The sequence below is a fragment of the Pseudonaja textilis genome, chromosome 1 (assembly GCF_049901715.1).
Source record: "Pseudonaja textilis isolate UNSWEBS1 chromosome 1, rPseTex1.2, whole genome shotgun sequence".
Classification (NCBI taxonomy): Eukaryota; Metazoa; Chordata; class Lepidosauria; order Squamata; family Elapidae; genus Pseudonaja; species Pseudonaja textilis.
The window spans coordinates 46,235,073-46,261,171 of NC_141990.1; the positions used below are offsets into that span (position 1 = coordinate 46,235,073).

Sequence of the window (26,099 nt, forward strand, 5' to 3'; positions counted from 1 at the left end):
GGCACATTCTTATAATACACACTATATTCTTTAAAAAAAGAAAGAAAGATTGTAAATATGTGTAATTATAAACCCTCATTCCATTCCAGTTCAGTTCTATCATTAATAATCATTAAAACCATAATATCTTTAACACTTTTCAATTAAATATCATACTTCCTTAAAAAAACATATAATCTCCATAATTAATTTTTCCCTTATTTCTCTTCACATATGTTTTATAAATCATTAAATATACCTTTTGTTACATTTATTTATTGACAAGCATTCCACTGAATTGCGATAGCTATTTTATCAGACATTTTAATCATAGTTTCATATTTTCTAAAATTATTTCTGCTTCTAATATAACCATACTATCTTATGTACCTTTGCAGAATTCCTTTTTCCATTAAGTTTTCACCCATTATCTCTAAATGGGCCCTGTTTCTCTAAATTTTGCTTCTGTCCTTTATAACTTCTTTTCTTTTCTTTCTTCCCTCTCATCTTCTCCCTCCCCTTTTTACCCCCTTGTCTCTCTAGTTCTAATTCTCTCTTCTGCATTTCCCTCTTCTGTTGCTTTTTGATTTTATACTTATTTTTCACTCTATTTTTTTTGGAGTTGTTTTTCCCAATCTTAAACTTTCCATTCTCTTTCCCCCCTTTCCTTTTTCCCCCCATCTAAGATTACTTGTTCATTAAAGATGGCTTCTTCTTTGTCGCAATCTTCTTGTTCTGCAGGCATTTCTTGTTGTTTCTCATAATTCCAAATCTCCATTTCTAAAAACTGAAATACGAAGCCAAAAGAACCTCTCCCTTCTTGTGCATCTTCTTTGTACTTTTTAAGTTCCATTTTCAGTTCTTCTAAAAGTGGAGCCATTTTAAACAGTTTTAAACAACCACCCGATTGATTTTAGTCATTCAAAACAATAACCAAGAATCCAGAAATCATCAAGTAATCCAGATAGTCCTGAGTTACATCTTCTTATTTCTTTTTTGACTTTCTCTTCCTGGGGTTTTTGTTGCAATATTTCAGTTAGAATGTATCTTTTGGAAGACTTGTTGAGATTTTGCTGTAAGTTCTTTTTTAATTCCAGGCAGTCTCCTCCCTTCCAGATCCTACCCTTTTATTTTTTTCTCTCCTTTCCTGTTTTCAAAAGCTTTTAATTATCCAGAAATCTTTATTATCCCTTTGACTTTTTATTTTCAGCATTAAATGCCTATTGATGTCAAAGTGGATTTTTTTTCCAATTTCTTGCTTTAAGTCTCTTAGCTGTCAGTATAGGAAAAGGAGAAAACCAAATCTTTTCCCTTTTCTCTCTCCTTTGCAGCTTCTTAGGGAACAATGTTATTGTTTTTTTAACAGTTTCAATTCCAGGGTACCTTATTTGTTGCTTTTGCTGTTTGACCCGGTCAACCAAAACTTTCTCTTCTTATCTTCCTCCTGCACATTCTTTTCCAGTCGAGTTCTTCTTTGTGGTGGCCATTTCTGACCACCGCTGCAACTGCCTTCGGGAAAGGGAGTAATGGCCAGCTGGAGAGGAGGGATGCGGCTCTCCTCAACCCTGCTGGCAGTCTCCCCCCTCTTCACCACCTCTACAGGGTGGCTTAGCCACGAAACCAGCTGGCTCAAGGCACTCCAGCGGCGAGCACGGATCGAAGCCTCGCAGAGACGTGGTTTCTGTCTGTTGTTGAAGAAGCTCAAACCGGAAGTCTCAGTTGAAGTTCTTTTATTTCTAAACTTTGCTTTTACATTGGGAAACAGTCTAAAGTGGATTAAATAGATGCACCATGTTTTCATATAAAATTTTCATAATTTTGGCAATTAACAATTTTTAAATAATTTTGCTTGAAAAAATTTAGAATATAGGTAGTCCTTGTTTAGCTATATTTAGCATAAAACTAAGTGGAAAATCATGTGACTGCTTAAGATTTTACTGCAGCTTTCCTCCCCCGCACTCCCCCACCCTTTAGAATGCTACCTAAGTCCTGGGACAATTAGCAAGAAAGGAATTAATGTTTGTATTTACATTCATTGGGCAGGAAGGGATTGCAAGAGAAAAAGCAGGCACGCATGGGAAATACATATTAAAAGGAATGCATATAGCTCCAAGTGTGTTAGGCAAACAGCTTGCACTAGCACATTCCTTTCAATGAGTATTCCCCATTATGTGCTTGCTTTCTCTTTTTGTCCCTTCCTCTCCAATCTCTCTGCTCTGTAAAAGGGGAAAAAAAGAAAAAGGTGAGGCGTAGGATAATACATACTAATTGACTGTAATAACAGAATAATAAGAGCTGGAAGGGACCTTGGAAATCTTTTAGTCCAAACAGGAAACCCTACATCATTTGAGACAAATGGTTGTTCAATCTCTTCTTAAAAACTTCCAGTGTTGGAGTACCCACAACTTCTTGAAGCAAGTAGTTCTACTGATTAAATGTTCTAACTATCAGGAAATTTGTTCTTAGTTCTGGTTTGGTTCTATTCTTTTGAATGGTTTTCATCCATTGCTTCTTGGCCTGCCTTGAGTGCTTTGGAGAATAGCATTTTTTCTCCAGAAATTTGTTTTGTTTGTATCAGGGATAGTATTTTAAAGAGTAGGCTAGAAGACCTAATTTAAATTCAGTATTCATAATGCATTTGTAGTAGTTCTGTTCCTGTTCTTGAATAATTATATTCTGCATAGAGGGACTCCATAGATAAGATGGTTTCACTATATAGGTTGAATAATGGAATATCAGACCTGTTGTTGGACAATTAGTATTAATTTAGATGAGTTATGTATTTAAATAAGATTTCCTACTTGATCACAGTCACTATATCTCAGCCTAACCTAGTGTGTTTTGAGCACAAATTAGATGGGGTTCTAGTATCTGCTATCTTGAACTCCCTGAGGAAAGATATACTATGAATGTGATATCAAATAAATTACATATTTGGCCTATACACTAAATGTTATAGAACAGTAAAATTCTAATTACTACTTTTTTTCCCTTCGGTAGATGCCACTTCAAATGAACAACAAGTCCTCTTCTGTCAGAAATTACAGCAGTGCTGTGTATTATTTGATTTCATGGACTCTGTCTCTGACTTAAGGAGCAAAGAAATTAAAAGAGCAACACTGAATGAATTAGTGGAATATGTTTCTACAAATCGTGGTGTGATTACTGAATCAGCATATTCAGAAATTGTAAAAATGGTAAGTAAGTCACGTGAATGCCATTGAAAGGATTTAGAAATGAAATTTATTGAAGACGTTTCTGTCTTCTGAATTTCCTTTTTGTGGTGATTAGATAGTGCTTTTGCTCTTAATCTCCTATAGTTAAATTTTAATATTAAAATTGGTTTAAAGGCTAATTATTTTTTCATACTAACAAATAATGGTCAATTATTTATTATATAATTGAAACAAGTTTCATACTGATGCTATTTTTTCACCTGGATTCAATTTAAACACTAGTAGGACCCATTGGAAACTCTGATAATATTAAGTGGGAAACAAGCATACATTCAGAAAAACTGAAATAAAACTGAGTATTTTATATGTGAATGTATACCTTCCCTCAGTTCTGTTGTACTGCATTTTAGTTCCTAGCTTCTCGTAGTATCACTTTGGTTCTTCCTTGTTCAGTGGCATCCAAACCCCTTTATATTTGCACTATCCAAGTTTAGTTTTAGTAGTGTGATAGCTAAAAATAAATGATACAGTTTATTATTACATTCAGGAGGAAAACAATGAATGTGATAATAAGGCTTACTGTGGTTTAAAGAAACAAGGAGTCTTATTGTATAATTTGGAAACATGAAAATCTGTGGAACTCTCTTATCTGTATTATACATCTTTTGATTTTCCATGATCATGCAGCTTATCAGTCTTCAATTTGGCAAGAAATGAGAACAAATCAAAATACTCTTTCTCACTCACAATATTTAAGTGTAGCTTTTGGTCATCATAATGTTGCCTATGCTGGTAGATATTAAAGTTTTTCAAGGACAAGATGGAACCTTCCCAAACCCCAGAATTCAGTTCTCTCTTCTGGGAGTCTGGTGGTATAGAACTAAAACAAATAAAAATAACGCTAGCTAGCTACTTGTGGGGTTAAATAAAAGTTCTTAATATTTCCTTCTCATAAGTATAGAGTATTTGGATCTGAAGTGCTGCTTGTTTAAGGAACCACTGACAGGTACTGAACACTGTACCCATATTGACGTTTTCCTACTTGGGATCTATCTGACCTGTTCCTTCAGAAACTGTTGTCTTGTTGTGGCACCTTAGTACAACCAGAATCAGTTTTGTCCCCGGACTGGTTCTGTAAATGACCATTTTGGAAGACAAAGTTATGGAATGATCAAAGAAAATAATTAGAATTGCACTTTGCTTATTTAGTCATCCCACAGAAGTTAAACCAGGATTGGCAGGAATCTAGAAATGGATATTATAACTTGAAAAGATTTCCTGTCAGCTGCCCATGTCTTTTAGATTCTAAAAATCTTGTTTGTTATATTTTGCTACACTAGCCAAATCAGTTTGTAAAGGTACAGCTGACGTTCTTCGAAAACAGTTGGCTTTCAGTAGGCAAAGCTGGACTGAAGGACTGCATATCCATGCATATCTGTATATGTAATAGAATAACAGAGTAGGAAGGGACCTTTGAAAATATCTTGACTCCCTCTTCTTTGTGGCAACCTCTTAGATATTGAAACCCTGCTATCATATCACCTCTAGTTTTCTTTAATTAAACTCGACATACCCAATTCCAGCAACCGTTCTTTATGTTTTAAACTCCAGTCCCCTTATCGTCTTTGTTGCTCTTGTCTGTGCCCTTTCTAGAGTCTCAAAAATCTTTTTTACATCGTGATAGCCAAAGCTAGATGCAGTATTCTAAGTATGATCTTACCAAGGCATTATAAAATGGTATTAATACTTCATGTCATCTTGATTCTATTCTACCCTTCTGTTAACGCAGCCTAGGACTGCACTGGCTTTTTTGGTAGCTGCAGCACATTGCTGGCTCATACTTAAGTGATTGTCCACTCGGACTCAAGATCCATCTCACAGTTACTACTATTGAACCAGGTACCACATTCATACTATATCTGTGCATTTGGTTTTTCTTGCCTAAATGCAGAACCTTACTTTTTTCACCATTGAATTTCGTTTTGTTAGATACCTCCCAATGTTCAAGTCTGTCAAGATTCTTCTGTATCTTAAGCCTATCTTCTGGAATGTTGTCTATTCCTGTCAGCTTGGTGTCATCTGTAAATTTGATCTATCCCCTCATCCAAATCATGTAATGTATAATTCCTCTACTGGTACTAAATCTTCAATGAATTAACTGCCAAAAAAAGAAAGAAAAGAAAGCAGAGGTTGATAGACCATTTCTAGCTTGATGCTTCATATATTCCTGTACACAGATGGTCTGTGCAGGGGAATTATGGTCAAATGGTCTGTTCTAAATACGTAGCAGCATTGATTTCAGCAGTTGAGAAAAGTTTTTGACATATTTGAGCTTTAGTAAACTACATTTCTATACTAAAATTAATGGTAATGTTTTCATTTATTTAAATGGCTCTGAATTTTAGACATTTCACAGAAATCCTGGTGGTTTTTTTTTGCAAACATGGCAGTAGTCAGGTTTCATTGTCATTACTTGTTAGTTTCTGCCCACTGAAATAGATGTGCTGAAATACTGTTGTCTTTTACTAAAGGTGGCTACTTTGAAAATAAATACCAGCTAATGATGGGAATAGTTGTTAATATGTAGCCCTTTGTTTTGGTCGAACTGAAAATCTTTCAAGAAGCTGCTGTTGGTGGAATATTTTGGGAGAAGTGTAGTCTTTAATGGAACTTCCTTTAAATAGAAGGAAGCATTCAGTGGGGTATCTCAAGGTTTGGTTTTAGATCCACTATTCTTCAACATCTTCATAAATGATATAGATCAGTGGTTCCTTTTCAGTCCACCGTCCCCTTGGTGCTACAAACTCATCTTCGGTGCCTCCCACCTAGGGGTGGGATTCAAATTTCCGTGGGCATGGCCTAATTTGAGAGTGTGGCTTGCTGGTCACATGACTGGGTGGGTGTGGGTTGCTGGTCATGTGACTGGCTGGCATGGCTTGCTGGCTGGGCATGGCTTGCTGGTCACATGATGTGATTTGGTGGTCATGTGACTGGGTAGGCGTGGCCACGCGACTGGCAAACCAAATACAAGTGGTCCTCACTTAATGGCCGGTTGTTTACTTTTCAAACATGCCGACACTGCTGCGTTCTAGGTGCTGGCTCCACAGGTCCACCCCATTGAGCCCACTGCACTGGAGGGACCTGCCCAAGCAAGTCAAGTCAATGGGGTGAGCCTGAGAGAGGGAAAGAGAGAGAAAGAAAAGAGAGAGAGAGAGAGAGAGAGATGGAAGAAAAGAAAGAGAAAAGGGAAAGAAAGAAAAAGGGACAAAGAAAGAGGGGGGGATGGAAGGAAGGGACAGAAAGAAAAAGAAATAAAGAAGGAGGGAGGGAGGGAGAGAGGGAGGAGAAAGATAATGAGATATTTATTCTAGTCCAATCACCTGCTCCAGCAGGGTTAGAAGGGTGTGTGTGTGTGTGTGTGTGTGTGTGTTTTCTCGTAATTTACCAGTACATTTTGGTTTTGCCTTCTTCAGAATTGGCACTGTAATACATTGGGGAAAAGTAATTTTTAGGGTGGAGATCTGGTCCAATGGATCCTGCTTAAAGCCTCAACAAAACGTGAGAGCTTCCTGATAGCTTCCTGACCATGTGTCCTCCACAAAACCTTTAATAGAAGCCAAAGATGTTTCAATGTGCTGGCAAAGATGTTTCAATGTGGAAAAGGGCCTCAGTCTAAACTAGGCCTCATTTCAATCTGATGCATCAGGTCTCCCTCCCTCTCTCTCTCTCCCACTCCCTCCCTCCCTCCATCCCTCCCAGACTGGCTTTGCTTTACTTTCCCAATGTGCCTGCGGGGCTGGTGCTTCGAACATGGATTGATGGATGGATGGATGGAAAGAAAGAGAGAGAGAGAGAGAGAGACAGACAGACAGAGACAGGTAGGTAGGTAGATTGGTAGATAGATAGGTAGATAGGCAGGCAGGCAGACCTTTTGGATGAATGTATGGATAGGTAGGTAGGTAAGTAGATTGGTAAATAAGTTGGTACGTAGGTAGGTAGATCTATATTGGTAGGTAGGTAGGTAGGTAGACAGAAAGACAGGCAGATAGGTAGGTAGGTAGGTGGGCAGGCAGACAGACAGACATTTTGGATGGATAGATAGAAAGATAGATCTATATTGGTAGGTAGGTAGACAGAAAGGCAGGCAGACAGACAGGCAGACCTTTTGGATGTATGTATGTATGTATGTATGTATGTATGTATGTATGTATGTATGTATAGACGATGGATAGACAGAAAGAAAGAATATGACAGCGGTGGCACTTTGAGAAAGTAGAGCAAAGCCAGAGTGGGAATTGAAGTCCACACAAGTTGCCAAGGTTGAGAAACACGGGCTGAATATATCAACCCAGCCATTCTGGTTTAGAGTTTAGCATGCTGTTTGATTCCGGCTTAGTCAGTGAATAAACCATGGCTAAGATCTTCCTGCTCCTTAATGCAGCTGCCCCTCTGCCCCTTCTGCAGCCCCCTGCAGCTGCCCCTCTGCCCCTTCTGCAACCCCCTGCAGCTGCCCCTCTTCCCCTTCTGCAGCTCCCTGCAGCTGCCCCTCTGCCCCTTCTCCAGCTCCCTGCAGCTGCCCCTCTGCCCCCTGCAGCTGCCCCTCTGCCTCTTCTCCAGCCCCCTTTGGCATCCAATTTTGCAATGCCAACCTCCCCGGGGCAGCGATGCAGCCGACCTCACCCTCTTTGCTTCAACCCAAGGTCCACTTCCATCGGGCCAAGCAAGGGGAGGTACTCTGCACATGCTCAGAGACTCCCAACTTCAGTGAAGTGTTCCGCCCATCTTTATGCTCTGCCCGGGAGGAGGAAGGTGTGTGGAAGCAGCCCAGACCAGCGGAGGCAGAGGAAATGATCGCTTGGAAACTAAGCAAGCAAGCAAGCAAGCGCAGGGCTTGGTTGGAAGAAACGGGCTGCAGAGGGAGGCTAGGTTCTAGGTCTGGGATGGCCACGTAGAGCCGAACTGAACCGAGCCAAGCCACGCGCCTTGGAGAGCCGCAGCTGCACCCACCCGCATCCTGTGCGCAAGCCCGGCTGGCTGGAGAGGCGGAGGCCGGGTGGGCACTGCATGCTCCCGTGTTCTCCAGGGAAGGGGGCCCTAACGCTGGACCATCCACTCCTTCCACTGCGCACCTTGGGAGGGTTTTGCTTTTGGGCCTTCTGGCATGCCTCCACCACTTCCACTGGAGAGGGCAGCCTGCAAGCTAAGGCACCCTCTTTCCACCACCTCCCACCTCTCCCCCCCAGACTTGGCAAGGCTCACCGCGTGGCGGGTTCCACATTAGAGGCACTGGCGACAAAGCGATGAAACAATCAATGGGCTGTGGGGCCGGCAGTCAGTGAGCCTGCAAGGCCGGCACCTCGAACGCCCCCCTGCCATATCTTAGTGCCTCCCTGCCGGCCCCCTTGCCTCTTACCACCCCTCCAAGGCATTCCACCACCCCCTAGGGGGTGGTACCGCCCACTTTGGGAACCACTGATATAGATGAAGGGATTGAAGGGGAACTCATTAAATCTGCAGACGATATCAAGTGGGGGCAATAGCCAGCACTTTAAACAATAGACTCAAGATACAGAAGGATCTTGACAGTTGAACACTGGACCCTATCCAACAAAATGCAATTCAGCAATGACAAAAGTAAAGTCTTTCATTTAAGAAAGAAAAACCAAATGTACAGGCATAGAGTAGGTGGTGCCTGGCTCAACAGCAGTAACTGTGAGAAGGATCTAGGAGTCCTAGGGGAGAACTACTTAAGTATGAGCCAGCAGTGTGCCACAGCTACCAAAAAGGTTACATACTAGGTTGAATCAATAGAGGGACAGTATCAATATCAATATTGTGTTAGTACTGCTTTATACTACACTGGTAAGACCACACTTAGAGTACTATGTCCAGTTTCAGTCACCACAATAACAAAAAACACGTTGAGACTTTAGAAAAAGTGCAGAGAAGACAGCAAAAGTAGTTAGAGACCTGAAGGCTAAACTATGATGAATGGTTGCGGGAACTAGGAATGTCTAATGTGATGAAGAGAAGGATAAGGGGTGATATGATAACAGTTTTCCAATATTTGAAGAGCTGTCACAGAGAGGAGGGGTCAACTTGTTCTCCCAAGCACCTGAGAGCAAGATAAGAAATAACAGGTGGAAACTTAACAAGAAAGATCCAACCTAGAATCCAGGAGAAATATCCTGTCAGTGATAACAATTAATCAGTGGAAGAGGTTGCCTCTAGAAGTTGTGGGTGCTCTGTGACTGGAGGTTTTTAAGAAGAGATTGGACAACCATTTGGCTAGAATGGTTGAGTAGGGACTATAAGATCTCCAAGATCCACTCCTATCCTGTTATTCTGTGCTCTATGTAGGTAAGCAAAGTCCCAATGCAAAGTGCTCTTTTTTGCATAGGTAGATCTTCCAAGCTGATGTACTTGAACTCAGGACAAACAAAATAAAATAGGTAATATGGAATAAAAAATAAGAAAATGGAGAACTGTTCTATTCTTGAGAACATTCTCCAGACATTCAATAACTTAGAATGGTAGCGGTTTACATACTGTTCTTGCTTAGTTTGGGGAGATTTTGTTTGTATTTCTTTTATCCTGGAAGAGTTATGTCAGATGCCATTGTGACATTCAGATAATAGAATTACATACAAGGGATTTTCAGTTTTCTTGTGAACTTCATGAGAAACATTTGTAACTTTGGGATGTAACAGAGCAGTGGTAGTAACCAGTGTTTTCAGGAATCAAAAAATTGTTAGTAGAAAAGTGACAGACACTAAATTTTTGTTTTGTAGTTCAAGTGCTGCTGTGCATGTCTGTTACCAAGTAAGCCTGAACTAATCTGCAAAATAGCACATTTTCTAAAATTAATTATAAAACAAATTTTCATTGATTCATGTTTACAGTAGTTATATAATCATCCTACATAATTATAAAGTTTTGACGTAAGTGTTGGATAAAATTATACTATGATTATATCAGTTTTCAAAATAACTGAATTTAGCTTTCTTCTAAATATAGGTATTCTGTAGTTAATTTTTTTTTTAGTCCTCCAGTTAAAAGACTGCCTAAGTAATAAAAATTATTAGCGGAAGAAAAAAAACATTTAAAGTTTCTTATAAAAAACCATCTTGTGGAGATTACTACTGCTAAGGTTTGCTCACCAGATTCAAATTAGCATCTCTCTCATGAGGAGAAACTGGGGTTTATTCTGTAATATCCATGAAATCCAGTAATTAAAATTCCAATAATTACTATAAGCCTCATGTGAGACATTGTATCTATAATTACTTTCTTTCAGTGTTGCTCTTGATACCAGTGAGTCTTATCAAATTTAAGAGTGTCTCTTGGATTTCCACATTCTACCTGTTGTTATAAATGGACATCATTTATAATTTTAACAATTAGGCATAAAACAATCAGTTGTTTAAATTGTTTTGTTGTGCTGACAACTGTGTATAAAAGTTCTTAATATTTCCTACAATCAATTGTTTTGATCATCACAATATTCCTTCCAGAATAATTTTCTACTCCTTTTCTTATATCTATTATGGAGTTACCTGTATGCTACAATCTGTTACTTCCAGTAATATTCTTTTCTCTAATATTGAAACCAATAATGCTGATGATTTCTTTAGTCACTGTTCTTCCCTGGGTGTTATTTGCTCCTAAAGGTATAGATATTTGCTCCTATAGTCTCAAATGTTCTTTCTTATAAGGTAGTTTGATGCATCAGGGTATGAAGATAGTGACTCCAACATTACATCCCTAATCTCATTATCCATTTCATCCTCAATGTGGCCATTCTGCTTCTAAGATATTGATTAATGTGCTTTTTCTGAGAATAAATCCTTCCCTACAGCCTTCTGGCTTTCCTAGATACACTCAGAAGAGAGTTAGAAGTATAGAGAGCATACAAGTAAACAAGATTTAGTTCATGGTTTGCCAATTAGATAGCAATGTTGGCAGAGGCTGTTGCCATTGAATAGAAACCATATAATTGGTTAAATGATCATATCGAGATAACATGAAGTGTTTGTACCGATTTATACTGCATTGATAAGACCACACTTGTAATATTGCATCCTGTTCTGGTCAGCACAATAAAAAAAGATACTGAGTTTCTACAGAATACAGAGAAGAGGAACAAAGATGATTAAGGGACTGGAGGCTAAACTGTATGAATGGTTATAGCAATTAGGTATGTCTAGTCTAACAAAGAGAAATATTGGGGTGACATGATAGTAGTCTTCCAATATTTGAGGGGTTGTCACGGAGAAGAGGGGCTTGACCTATTCTCCAAAGCACCTGAGGGCAAGATAAGAAATAATGGATGGAAGATTATCAAAGAGAGGTCAACCTAGAACTAAGAGAAATTTCCTGACAGTGAGAATAGTATGGGGCTATGATGGTGAACCTATGGCACACGTGCCACAGGTGGCACACAGAGCCATTTGTGCCAGCACGCGAGCTGCAGGCAGACTTACCTCACTGCGCATGTGCACATCTCACAGCTAATTTTCAGCCTGTTTGAGGCCTTTTTCAGCCTCCCAAAGGCTTGAAGAAGGCTTCTGCAGGCTTCTGCAAGCTTTGTATGCTGAAAACTAGCTCTGTTTCGTCACATCTGGTATTTTCAGAAAAACAGAAAGTGACAAAACAGGGCTAGCTTTCAGCCTGTAAAGATTGCAGAAGCCTGCAAAAGCTTGACATGCAGTGCAGGTAAGGGGTGACGGGAGGTGGGTGAGTGGGGATTGCGTGCGCATGCATAGGGGGCACATTGCCTTCTGGGTGCTGGCATGCGAGCACGAGCATGGAAGCGCATGCACAATTTTTGGCACAGGAGCCCAAAACGGTTAGCCACCACTGGTATAGTGTCTCTAGCTTGAGCAGGGGGTTGGGCCAGAAGATCTCCAAGGTCAATTCCAACTATGGTATTGTCCTCCATGCTGCATTGAGAGCCCAGGATGGGTTGACTCCTTCCTATGACATCATTTAGCTGAGTCTGTACTAAGATATAAAAGCCAGCCCCGGGGAGAGACCCCAGCTTTTGACTCAGCTCCTTTCAGTCAGTAGCTGTGTCTCTGAAAGCGTTCTGTTAGACAGCACTCACAGCAATCTTCAGTACTTTTTTCCTTGCTTCAAGCAGCTCCCAGGGCAGCTGCTCTTCCAGGAGAGCAGGGCTTTCTCTCCTGCAACATTGGGAGCAGCATTACAGAGCTCTGTGCAGGCAAGCTGGGCAGCGTCTGCAGACCTCCCCCATGCCTGTGGTTTGGAGTGATCGTAAAAACAATTGGCAAACTGATAAGAGCACAAGCCAGCTGCTCGTGTGGCTGGTTGCTGCGTTTTTCCCTTGCTGACTTCGCTTTGTATAGCCTAAGGAGCGATTCTTCAATCTTGGAGCCTGTTTTCCTGTAGTCAGTGGCCATCTTGGATTCAAGCCTTCCACCACGAGGTGAGCAGCCATTTTGTAAGCCTGGGGGCTATTTATACTCTAAGGGGCTTAATAGAAAAATTTCTAAACAGCTTCTTTCCAACACAAGATTATTCTTTATTCTACAAATGGAGCAAGATAAGGCTCAGGCAGAGCTCCCCCGTGGAACAGTCTCTTAAGCCCAATAAGAGAAAAAGACATATGCAATGCACTCAATCAGTCCAGAGGGATGTGGCTGCTAAAATTAAAGCTAAGGCTCTAGCCCCTAAGAAGGCAACTCAGGCTGAAGGCAACTCAGGCTTCTTAGGGGCTCTACAAGGTGCATCTATGATGCCCCCGGAAGGCTCTTTCCCAATGGTGCCTCAGGGAGGGTCTGTATCTTCGCCAAAGCTGGGGTCTCTCCCCGGTGCTGGCTTTTATATCTTAGTACAGACTCAGCTAAATGATGTCATAGGAAGGAGTCAACCCATCCTGGGCTCTCTCGCAGCATCGATAGAAAGGGCGTTCATGGTAACTTCTACCAACGCCCATTCTGTATATATTGGACTAGATGAAACAGTGGTCTTAAAAGTATTTTCTAGTTACATGTACAGTATATGTATGCAGTCATAAATGAACTTTATGTATTATATATTATGAATTATATATCAGATTGAATATAGCTTTTAAAATGTAATCATGTTCCCCTAGATTAGCTCTAATATCTTTAGAACACTTCCTCCAAGTGAAAATCCTGATTTTGATCCAGAAGAGGATGAGCCTACATTAGAAGCTTCTTGGCCCCATATACAGGTAACTTTTTCAAATTTGTTTGTTGATATTCATGCCAGCTTTCTTAGGATTACAGATATAGATGTAATATCAAACAAAGTCATGTTTTCTATGTCTTGCTGCTGTCATCTGGATTTCTGAAATCCAGCTCAAGTAACCCTGAAATGTTGTACTTTGTCATCTAGAAACAGCAAATGCAATATAAACATTTTTATATGCACATGAATCTATTTTCAAACCATTCCATGTGGTCACCTGATTTCTACCCTCCAGGATTCTAAAATATTATTTTTCGTCTTTGATTTACATTTTACCACTTCATTCAGTCCTGCCTTCTAAAATGTAGGACCTCATATCAGTAAAGTTACTGGTTTTACTACTACCAATTTAAACCCTGGTTCTTCTTTATCCTCAATGTATAACTTGTTCCTGCCTCGGATGGTATTGATTATGTCCTATGGCCTTCACTAGATTGAATTCTTTGACTTTTAACTTGAATTTAGGATCGATGGGGCAATTTTGTGAGTAGAAGCAAACTCACCTCTGCACAATAAGACTTAATAAATCTTTTATTGGCTCTTCTAGAAGGTTTTTTTAAGTGTAATTGCCTTGAGGATGGTTGGCAAGAAGTTTGTGGGATTTATATTGGGTGATCGATGATAATGGTGAGCTTCTTTTGCTTCTTTTTGTTTCTCAACCTCAACTGCTTTAAGATGTATGGACTTCAACCCCAGATTCCCACCCCTTCCCCTAGGCAGAATGCTTTAAAGAAAGCTTTTAAGAAGCCTAATTGCCTGAAAACAACTGCCAACATTATGCATGGAACTATAATTAATCTTTTTAAAAAGCCTTTTTAAAACTCTTTATGAACTCCATTCAAAGATACTGCAGCTGGTTAGTGTTAAACCTGGTGCACTTATAATACAAAAAACAGCATTAGAAAAGGAGGAATTGGCTATGTCATGAATAGGGAGATAATAAAAATACAAAAGGTCATATAGGAGAAAATAACATGGAAGCCTCAGAGCACATCTGATATCTTAACTATTTTCTGCACTAGACTTGAGAGAAGCCTTTCCTACAGCCTAAAGATTATAGTAGTGGAGTAGGAATATGTGATTTTAAGAGCCTGAACCACTGGTGGGATTCAAATTTTTTTACTACTGGTTCTGTGGGTGTGGCAGGGGAAGGATACTGTAAAAACTCCAGTCAGAGGTGGTATTTGCTGGTTTTCCGAACTACTCCAAATTTCTGCTACCGGTTCTCCAGAACTGGTCAGAACCTGCTGAATGCCACCTCTGGCCTGAACTATTAATATGCTAGTTAATATGCTAATATTGGCATGCTGAATTTTATTGAAATGGATTTCTGTTATCTTCTAATGGGCTTTATTAATATATGTGAAATGTATTACATGTCAAAATGTTTTTACAATATTTATTTTATTATTTCATAGCTGGTGTACGAATTTTTACTAAGGTTTTTAGAAAGTCCTGATTTCCAGCCTAGCATTGCAAAACGTCATATTGACCAGAAATTTGTACAGCAGGTAAATATTCATCTGAAATATATAGCTTAGATTATTTTTTAGCTTAGATTATTAGCTTAGATTATTTTTTAATGTAAATGTTTTTTTTATGAATGGAAGATTAATTTTGTTTCACAGAAATATTTTTAGACAAGCATATTTATATTTATATACTATAAAAGGGGAAGAAATGACATTTTGACAATACTCCCTTTGAGTTGTGGCAGTTATGTATCTTCCTTCCCATACTGCTGCAAAATATATAGAATTATAGAGTTGGAAGCTTGGAGGTCTTCTAGTCCAACCACTCTGCCCATACCACCCCACTCCCATAGTTGGAGAATGTGCACATATTTCCCTTCTAACTACTGTTGAAGAATAAGTTCCAGCACAGTTGCAGCACCGTTTGGTGTGTTTCCAAAGGAACACATGAAAATTGTCAGCTATAGTGCTCCCATGAGTAGTTTCTCTCAAATCAGAGATCAGAGTTCAAGTCAGCATTCTTTATATTGTTAAATAGAGGGAGAAATAGAACAGTAATTGTGAAAAATTGTAAGTTTGCAACTGTTGAACTGTAACTGTGTATTACATTGAAATGATTTTTTTAAATTATGGCAAAGATAATTGTATAACACTATCTGCATATCCTATGTAAACATTATGAATGTATGGAAATGCAATATTACATAATATTAGCTCTATTCCTTATTTTTAAGTTGAAGCAATTATACATTACATTTGTTAGCAATAATTACAGTGCCACCACACAGTAACTGTGGTTTGGTTATTCTTAGCTCAGCATTTCCTTGTTGTTGAATTTGTTTGCTTATGACCAGTAAGAATGTTTGTATTTCTACCTAAACACTTGCTACTATTGACTTTTGAAATATTTATCCTATGAACTCTCTGCCATACATTTGCAAACTGTTTATTTTTGGCATTGTATTATTGAAGCCTTTCTGAATTTAATTTAGATTTATGTGGGAAGGTGTGGAACAAATTGGGTTGAACTTGTATACCAATTAGTGCTTATTGAAGTAATAAACTATACTTTATTAATAGTTGTTGGAGCTTTTTGACAGTGAAGATCCACGAGAGCGTGACTTTCTAAAAACAGTACTTCATCGAATTTATGGCAAATTCCTTGGATTAAGAGCATTCATCAGGAAACAAATCAACAATATTTTTCTCAGGTATATGATATACTGTCTACAGTCTTACTACCATCTTTGCGTATATTTAATTTGTACTTTAAAAAGTACAGAATTAATAACCTAAAGCTTGTTCTTAATGTAATAACATATTTGGGATTAAACTTCTGAAAGGCTTTGGGTAATTAGCTTGCCCTCAACCCTCCCGCAGGACAAATTGAGTTTTTTTTGTAGAACAAATGTTGTAAATGATTCAGAAGGTTAAAGCATCCTTTTTATGCCTGGATTCTACAGAACCTCTGCGGTTTGAGGCTGCTTGTGGGCTTTATGTTATCCCTTTCTGTTCTGGAGGATTGTTGTGATCTACTTTGAATCTTACCCATAATGTAGAATATCTATTTTAAAGCAAATTTCTTACATCAAATGGAAGGTGCATTCTGCTAAGAGTTTTCAGGAAAAATAGTAACCCCTCAACTGTCATGTGGAGAATGTTTTAATATTTAACTGTATTTTCTTCTTCACTGTTCGGTGAAACTTTAATTGCAATTTTTTCAACAGGTTTATATATGAAACAGAACATTTCAATGGTGTTGCTGAGCTACTTGAGATACTGGGAAGGTAGGTTGATTTATTCATCATAGTCAGGAAGGACCAAGGTTTGCATCAGTTGTTTTTTTTATGGTTACCAATGGTTATAGTTATCATCACCAACCCAATTGTTATCAGGCCTGCCAAGGGAGTTAAAGATGCTGTAACTGAAATGAGCTCTTGGGACATTGTGGACCATGTGGACATTGGTACTGGTCTTAGAAAATCAGGCACTTGAATAAATATGCTTCTACAAAACATTAAAGAGATATACTGTGAAGTTCAGATGACTTGCAGAATTTCTATATGGGGACATCATCTACAAATAAACAATTAAAGTATGTTAGGCAATATTCAGTATCACAGTATGTGTACGCAATGAAGGCAGTCCTTGACTTAATAACTGTAACTGAGCCCACACAATTATAGTTGTATGCTGAGCCAGTTTTTAACTGGTCATCACATGGTCATCCTGATTTTATGTCTTTTTTTGCAGCAGTCATAAAGGAAGCCCATTGTTTGCAATGGGTGATTTTTGCCAGAAACCAGAAGTAAAGTCTGATTTCCTATAAGAAACTAGTACATTGTGGCCATGTGGCCATGGGATGTGGCAAATGAATGTAAATGAGGGCTGGTTGCTAAGTGTCCAAAATTCAATCACATGATCGTGTGAGAGGGGGTGGATGCCAGAACATTTAATTTCAGTCATAGTAACTTTTGGGGGGTTATTGTAAGTTCAATCGTTCACTAAGCAACTGGTCCTTAAATGAGAATTGCCTGTAGGACAGGTACTGAGAGTCTGATACCTTCCTTTCCCCTTTTATTTCAAACAGGATTTGATAGATATGACCAGAAAAGAAGGGGAGGAAAGAAAAGGAAATGTTCTATGAGATCCATAAACTGCATGTAATTAATTTTACATTTAATGGAACAATTACAATATTCCTGCAGTTCCAAATGTGTTTTTTTATTTGTAAACTTTTTCATACAGTAAAAGTCTTAGAAATGACCTCAAGTTGGTGCAAATTGGATACCGAATCTGCTGTGATTTAATTTCAATCCTACTTAAAGCACTTTTTTTTTCAATTGGTGAAATGTGCAGTTGGTGCTCATATAGGGAACCAAACAGCCAAATTAGTGGATACAAACAAACATCATCTAGGATTTGCTTATTTGTAGTCACTAATTTCAGCAATATGATTGGAAAAGTAACTGGTCCTTACTACCCTGTGAAAAATAGAGTTGGTCTTATACTATGTTCATAGGAATAGTATTGTTCACAATCTTCAGAATAAAATGTAAAATAAATATACATTTATTACATGTATTGCTGTACTGTAGTAAGTTTTCATGTTTAATTTGTTTTTCCCCTCTTAGTATTATCAATGGTTTTGCATTGCCACTGAAAGCTGAACATAAACAATTCCTTCTGAAGGTTCTTATTCCCATGCATACTGCAAAGGGATTAGCTTTATTTCATGCACAGGTATGTTGATCTGAGGAAATAAAATATTGCATGTTGAAGCTCAAGTAACGTTGCAATTACACCTATTTAATTGCACAAGTTGAGTTTTTTAGGACCAGAGGTCATTTAAAGATACATAACTTTAATATATTTCACAGTGGAAAATCAGGATGAATATTTATTTGCACACTGCTAAAGTTTTTATGAACCAATATTGTAAAATAAATACATGTTTTTCTCAACTACTTGTGCTTTTGAATTTATTGTCTATTTATTTATTAGTTTATTAGTGATTGTATGTTGTAATTTTAAAAATAGCTTACCTGTATTCTCCTACATGCATAGCTTGAAATCTGCTTCCCAAGTTGTTTGATAGAAGAGTTAAACCGGGTACTAACTAAAAACACTAAATAGTAATTATCTGCCTTCTGAGGGTCATCTGATGATGCATCAGTGTGTTCCTCTTTGTGCTTGACAACTGAGTTTGTGGCATTCACTGTGATTCTGTGTTACATGATGCTTATAAGGGTATTTATTTTTCAAAACTAAATATTTAAAATGCTACTTTAATATATAATGTATAAAACATTTAAGAGGTATACGGTGAATTCAAACAATCAGTGACATTCTTCATCAAAGGGATTGTTGTACCGGTCTCTGAAATAAAAAAAAAGTTAGAGTTCATGTCTAAATATGCCTGGTATTCAGAGAAGATGGGACATCCATCAAATGTTTGTATACTCTATAAGTTTCCAAAAGAGGCTCAGGGCAGACATAAAACCATACATATGAATGACAGATGACCATTCAAATAATATTTTACAGGTAATCTCTTTTTGAAAATTATGAGAATTTAATAATCCTATAATGAACTATGAATTTTCAAAACCTTTTTTTAAAGCTGGCGTACTGTGTTGTTCAGTTCTTGGAAAAAGATATGGCATTAACAGAGCCGGTAAGCATTGTTGTTTTTGTCTCTCTTTGAACTTTTGCAATATAGCTCTAACTTAGATCTAGCAAATAACAATGATTATCCAAACCTCTGTACCAGTGTGGTTCAGCAACTAGAATTTTCAGCAAGAAATCATAATTCATATGTAGCCTATATAGAACACCCTACTGTTATTTACAATGTATTAATAGAATACATGTGTCCCAGAAATTAATAGAAGACCCTTGCTTTATTGTCCATGGCAAACTCTGACCAGAATACTGGTATCTTCATTTGTTTGACTTAGAAGTGCTTTGCTTCTTAAAGCAAGTCATTTGCTTTCAATTACTGGTTTATGAAATGTGTTTTAATTCTAAAAATATTTCTAAAACCAGCCTGTTTGTTCCTTGTGCTGTCATACTGAATGTACTTATCCAGTAATATAAATGCAGTAATTACTAGTAAACAGTTTGTTAATATGACAGATATACATTCAAATTTTCAAATTGTTTAAATATATAATTGGACAGCTATTTATCAGAAGTGGCCCCTTACTTTAGAATGCTGATAAAATAATATGTAATAACGGGGTAAGAGGAAAGCTGAGTATTGTAAATAAATATCATACCAGCAATTTTAGAACAAAGAGTATTTAAAAACATCCACAGAAAAGCCTAGTTAAGGAATGATTGAGAAATAGACTTAAATAGGAAAGCGACAGGCGATAGAAATTCTAGAGCAGGGGTCTCTCACCTTTTTGGCGCCAAGGACTGATTTCATGGAAGACATTTTTCGCATGGACTGAGGGGGTTTGTTGGTTTTGGTTTGCTTACTTGCCTTCTGCTCATGTCCAGCTGTACAATCCGGTTCCTAAAAAGCTAAAAGGGTTGGGGACCCCTGTTCTAGAGAAAATGTAAGCATTTTATTTTTTTAAATGTTACATGCGGGTATTATGTCTGACTGAGCCCTAAAGTGATGTTTTGGTCTGCATTTGTTGTATAAACCTAGTCAGTTATCCTTAAATTCAAGAAATCATTGTTAATCTATGATGGCTTAAAGTAATGAGTGAATCTAGTAATTCATTAATCTGTTACCTCTTGTTTAAAAATGTAAAAAAAATCCTTTTCAATATATTTGGAACAAAATCCATTTTTGAAGATACATCTGTGTCAATACATTGAACAAAATGATTGAACTTAGTAAATCTAAAGATAGCAATATCATCATTCAAGTATCAGTTTTCATAGATATGCTCTGACGAATTTTTATTTTTGCAACCCAGGTTATTAGAGGATTGCTGAAATTTTGGCCAAAAACATGCAGCCAGAAAGAGGTAAATTTGGTTATTTTTCTAAAGCATTATACTAAAATCAATTTACTATAGCTCAGCAGGTTTATTCTAGCTGTAATATGGATAATGCATAAAGTCTCCATTTTCATCTTAAGAAAACTATCTTGGCACCCTAAGGCGAGCTTTAAACATGGCCCTTCTTTGGAAGAATCCTGTGGGCTTAGAGTTCTTACTTACCTGTTTGTGATAAGGCAGGATGACAGGTTATTATGCAGAACATGAATATTCTCTTCGTACCTCCTCCCAATTAAACTTCCCAGGCTGATACACTCCAAACTGTGCTTTTGAGGGGAGTTTGCAGAGTTTTCATTCCTTTTCTAGTATGCTGCCTATTTATGGACCTTGAGAAAGGAGAGAAAAACAGACCTGAGCCTTGCATGCAAATTTGAGGCTGGGAGGAAATGTGTCCTGCATATTCTTAAGAAATAAGTATTACATTGTGTTAAATTGCAAATAATTAAATCTTATCTTTTAAATGACTATTGAAATCCTTCTGTAAAAAGATACTTAATGTATTTGTACCTTTTAATATTATATAGTAGTATGTAGTACAGTGTTATGTGTAATAATACATAGAATATATACTGTTCACATTTTGTTTTACAGAATTTTAGTCTTGTTAAGACTTTCTGAATTATATGTTATTTTAAATATAGTTGCTGAAAAATATTTGTGTAGCAACTGTTCAGCTCTGAATCGCAACCTGAGTATCTGTGTAAACCTGTATTAATTCATATAAAATCCTAGGAATTTTTCATTTGGATAATTTTTAAACCATTCACTAGACTAGACCATCTCAATGGGTGGTTCTAAGAATACCAGATCTGTAGCATTGCTGATATTTAAAAGTTGAGGAATTTGTTGGTAATCTGGGTTGTTTCAGTAATTTGTATAAAATTAAGGATACTTTACTTATTTTTTTAAAAAAAATCAAGGGCAAATAGAATTAATGTAGATTACAGAAAATCCTAGATTTAAAAAAATCAGTCAATTGTCTTTCTGTATGCTAATGATGTTATTATAGAAACCTTTCTTGCCTAAATATTTTTTCTTTGTAACAGGTCATGTTTTTAGGTGAAATTGAAGAAATTCTGGATGTAATAGAACCGTCACAGTTCAAAAAAATACAAGACCCTCTTTTTAAACAGATAGCAAAGTGTGTGTCAAGTTCACATTTTCAGGTATAACTTGAGATTTTCAATAATTAAACATTGGTACTAGCCAATCTCATTGTCCTGATATTTTAAATGTGTATTTCAGATTGCAGAAAGAGCTCTGTACTTTTGGAATAATGAATATATTCTTGGTCTGATTGAAGAGAACGTTGATACAATTTTGCCAATTATGTTTGGCAATTTATATAAGATCTCCAAAGAACACTGGAATCCGTATGTACTTCTTACTGTTTAATCTTTTAAAATGTCTTTATATATTGCAGATTAGTTTCATATTTAAATCCTTTTGATTTGTAGGGCACAAACACTATGTTAAAAGAATGCACTTGTGTATATGACAATGCATGAGAAAACAACTCTGCACAGAACTGCAAGTGCTGAATCATTGATACTGCTACTTGAAAGATGTGTTTAGAAATGATTTATAATATACATTGTCATAAAATCATAAAGTGGGAAGTGACTTCAATTCATCTTGTGTAATCCTTTGCTCAGTACAGGATCCATTAGACCATTTCTGATAGATGGCTATCCAATCTATGTTTGACAACCTCCAGTGAAGAAGATTCCCCTTTATGAGGCAATCTGATCGATAGCTCTTGTGATAGGAAATTCCTCCTCATATCTCTTATTTAAATCTACTTCCTTATACTTTCATCCTAAGGTTCTGGTAGTTCCCCAGAAGGCCAAAGAGAAGAGATATCATCTAATGACATATTTCTCCTCGACCTGCTTTTACACATGCTAAATCTATACCATTCTTTTAACCATTCCCCATAGGATTTCATTTCCAGCCCAAATCATCTTGGTACCATCCAGTCAATTTCTTTTAGGTTATGGGTTTCCTTTTTAGAGTTCAGTGTCCAGGCAGGATAGTATGGGTGGGATCTCATCAAGGCAAAATAGAGTGGGACAATTACTCTATCCCATGATCTCTATATTCCTGTGTATACATTCCAAAATAGCATTTGCATTGTCAGCAAATGCATCAAATCATTAACTATTGTTCAATTTAAGTTCTGCTTGAACACCCAGATCCCTTTCATGTTACTACTGTGAAACAGATCTCTCCCTTTGTTTTGCTTGTTTCTTTGGTTTTAGTTTTCTCCTTAATTTCAGGAGAAATTTTTATTTGGACTACTGTTTAAACCTCTTTAGATTTTTTAAAAAATCTTCCCTTTCTCTTTTGAAGTTTTAATTAGTCCTAGTTTTTATGCCATCTGCAGATTTGGTAATCATCCCCTAATTCTGCCCAGTCACTTGGCTGAGTTAGGTAGCCATAGTAATTTAATAAATAAAAAATAAACAAACTCCTTCCAGATCAGTAATAAAAATGTTGGTCCCAAGACAGATTTGTGGCACTCTATATTGTGCTGCTATCCAGCTTGATAAGGAGACATTTATGAATGGCAATTATAAATCCGTGCAACATGCCCATATTTTACAGTTTTGTTGAGGATTTCATGAGAGGCTTTGTCAAATGCTTTGCTGGGGTCAAGGTACAACTTTTCAGCCAAAATGCAATAAAATATTACTTACAGAATATAGTCAAAATTATGACAGCAGCCAACCATTTAAAAATCTATCTAAAGTTTAAAAGCTCAGTGTGGTATGTAAACAGGCTTCAAGTCACTGACTTGGGACTCTCCTCCATGATATCTACTAGCAGAATGGGTTTCTTCTTCTTCTGAGAATGGACATTCTCAGAGTTAAAAATCTGATGCCAGGGAAATCTTCTTAGGAAGGCATTCTATAATCAAAATAATGTTTTATGTTGAAATTAATCAAATGTTTATTATAAGTCATAAAGGAATTGAGATGTAATGGAAACTTACTCTCAAGGAAATCACTTTACTAGTCAGATAATTTTATCCTTTGATTTTTCATTTATTGCCAAGCAAATTTCGTTGAAATACTAAATATAGGAGGCCCTTATGAATATATTTTTTCATTTTGTACTTTTGTTAGATTTGGGCAGTGGCCTTTATAGTTCACTTGACTTTGATTTATATTGGATTGTAACTTTGCTTCTATTTATTATGACAATAATTCAATCACACTGTTGCTTTAAATTTGAGTGAAGACAAACAAGTCTAATGTCCATGCTTCGAGTTTGCAGACCCCATCATTTCAAAAATAAGTACAATTGTTTCTTTTATGTGAAATGGTGACAAAATTAAAGCAGAAGCTAAATAATCAGACTAGATGATAGAATATATCTCTTAACAATATTTTTGTAACTTACCCTGTTCTAGGACCATTTTAGCATTAGTATATAATGTGCTGAAAACACTGATGGAGATGAATGGGAAACTATTTGATGAACTCACAAGCACTTACAAAGCAGAAAGACAAAGGTATACTTTTCCAATGTGTTTACAAACATGTGCCTGAAACAGTCTTACAGATTAATGTTGATTTGACATTAAAATAAAAAAAATAGTTTTGTAAATGAATGATCTCTTCCTACTATTCACATTAACAATGTTTATCCATTTCTTCTCAATAAATGCATTCCTTCCTTAAGCCCATTTCTCTTAAGGGGCCTTGCTTAGCATACTTACTTGTACCTAGCACCTCTTCCTGCTTCACAGCCAGTCCTTTCCTTTTCACTTTTATTTTTTGCAAGGATTTATGCTTATGAGATTTTCTGATTAAGGGCTGTTGCAGTTTTTCTCTTTCCATGTAGTAAGGTACAAATTCTTTCTTTTTATTAACCCACTGATCATTGTAAAGCCGCCTAGCCTTTGGCATCTTACCAACTGTATGTTGAGATATAAGCCTGCACATCCATATAAGATGTTTGTATCAGCAAAAGCTTTGGGACATCTCTGGCTATTAGTGGGGTAATTAGCAGTCACATGGGACACAATCTTTCCCATGCCTTCATGCTTCAGCATTTTTTTCTGTTGAGATTTTGTTGCTCTGTATGGCAGTGTGCTTCTCTTAATTTATTTTCACATATATACAGGTGGGCTTCTGTTATGCGCATGGAAGGAAATGTTAGTAAAGAAATAGTCCAAATAGTAATACAGAGCTGGATCTTTTCTGCACTGGAGCTCCACTCCAAATTGTTTGAGAAGCTGTACTCATCTAGTTTAATAGATGACTTATCAAATCCCTTATTAATTAAAGGAGAAAAGACACGTTTAAGGTTGTGCTAGTAGAACTAGAATTTACTAGGTCCCTACCAATCGGTCTTCACTTCCAGGAAGAAATGAAATACATTCTCCTGGAGATGTTTCCCTGCTGGGGAAACTGGAGCACTGCGTAATGGAGATACTAGAGGAGTGTTTCTGAACCTCAGCTAATATGTGTGGATTTTAAATCTCATAATTCTGTCAATCTGACCAGCCCTGATCTCAAGATACTTTGGTTAAAAACTGATACGTTAAATTAAGGGACATCTTTAAAAGGTTTTCAATGTATTCAGAGTATCTTTTTAAAAACCTTCATGTTTTACTTCCTATTGGAATAAAAATCTCAGTGTGGTTAGCATAGAGTTCTATAATGCTATGAATTAAAGGCAAAAATATGCTGCGGAACCTGTAGGAGGCATGCATGTAGTCTTGTCTGTAATTCCTTAAACACACCTGTTCTTGGAATCATAGTATAGCTGGATGTTCCTGAGAGGAGATACAGCTCGAGGTAGATCTTACTGACTGCCTTTATGGAGTGACCATTCAAAGTACTGGAAAAAAAAAACAATTTTGCAACCATTTAGTTACTTTTAAAAGGTTTCTTTCTCAGTCAATTCTTATGCATTGTCCTGACATTGACCCTTTTTTCACATCCAAGTGGCTGTTGGAGAGGAAGGAGATTACAAGAGGAGATCAGGCACAGAAAGGGGGAGACACACTGAATAGAATGCACTAGTGCCAGTTGTTTGCCCAGCATACTTGCAGCCCAGCCCCTGATGTGCTGGGCAAATAGCCAGCGCCACCAAATTCTTTTCAATGTACGTTTTCCATTGTGTGCCTGCTAACTCTTGTAATCTTGCCCTCTCCAATGAATGTAAATGCTTAATTTCCTTATTGCTACTTATCCCAGCACCACATGAGCATTCTAAAGGGTGGAGAAGTAAGGAAAAAAGTAATATTGTAAGCACAGTTGCTTTTCACTTAATAATTAAGATGGTAGTCACAGCTGTGATCACTAAACAAGTACTACTTATATTTAAAGAAGTTGCAAAAATATTCTGTTTGAGGAACTCTGACATAGAAGCACTGGGTGTTCTTGAGCATGGGTGTCAAACTCGCAGCATCACAGAATGCATTGCAGCTTCCCCCTTCGTGGAACTGGGGTGGGCGTGGCCTGCAGGTGATACATCTGGTCTGCGGGCCACCAGTTTGACACCCGTTCTTGAGCATCTATAGATAAACTTTCCAACTCCTGACTTTGAGTAAAATATTAGAAAAATCCTATTAGAACAACTGGACTTTATATGGGCTGATCAGACTTAGTTTAATTAATGGCAGGTGTGTGCTGACCACTATTTGACATCAGTTTGAACATGATTGGTTAATTTTTAACATATGACTACGTATAAGAGTGTGT

General features: G+C 37.4%; 1 protein-coding gene and 2 long non-coding RNA genes across 6 annotated transcripts in view; 1 reads left to right on the forward strand and 2 right to left on the reverse strand.

Moving 5' to 3' along the window:
* The window catches only part of PPP2R5A (protein phosphatase 2 regulatory subunit B'alpha), a 55,953-nt gene that overhangs the window by 16,343 nt on the left and 13,511 nt on the right, over positions 1–26,099 (forward strand). For all 4 annotated transcript variants that reach the window (XM_087933121.1, XM_087933117.1, XM_026695786.2 and 1 more), the window contains exons 2-12: positions 2,980–3,176; positions 13,273–13,374; positions 14,810–14,902; positions 15,944–16,074; positions 16,591–16,650; positions 17,998–18,106; positions 18,987–19,040; positions 20,299–20,349; positions 21,429–21,548; positions 21,628–21,755; positions 23,798–23,899. In XM_087933121.1, coding sequence (XP_087789247.1) covers positions 2,980–3,176; positions 13,273–13,374; positions 14,810–14,902; positions 15,944–16,074; positions 16,591–16,650; positions 17,998–18,106; positions 18,987–19,040; positions 20,299–20,349; positions 21,429–21,548; positions 21,628–21,755; positions 23,798–23,899 — 1,147 coding nt within the window. The remainder of the gene's footprint in view (positions 1–2,979; positions 3,177–13,272; positions 13,375–14,809; positions 14,903–15,943; positions 16,075–16,590; positions 16,651–17,997; positions 18,107–18,986; positions 19,041–20,298; positions 20,350–21,428; positions 21,549–21,627; positions 21,756–23,797; positions 23,900–26,099) is intronic.
* LOC148127599 (uncharacterized) lies at positions 18,595–19,918 on the reverse strand. Its single transcript, XR_015743564.1, has 2 exons — positions 19,770–19,918; positions 18,595–18,742 (listed from the first exon to the last, which is right to left on the reverse strand). It is a non-coding gene; the product is annotated as an uncharacterized LOC148127599 (long non-coding RNA).
* Positions 20,541–25,239, reverse strand: LOC148127600 (uncharacterized). The gene is made up of 3 exons (XR_015743563.1): positions 25,136–25,239; positions 23,082–23,292; positions 20,541–20,708 (listed from the first exon to the last, which is right to left on the reverse strand). It is a non-coding gene; the product is annotated as an uncharacterized LOC148127600 (long non-coding RNA).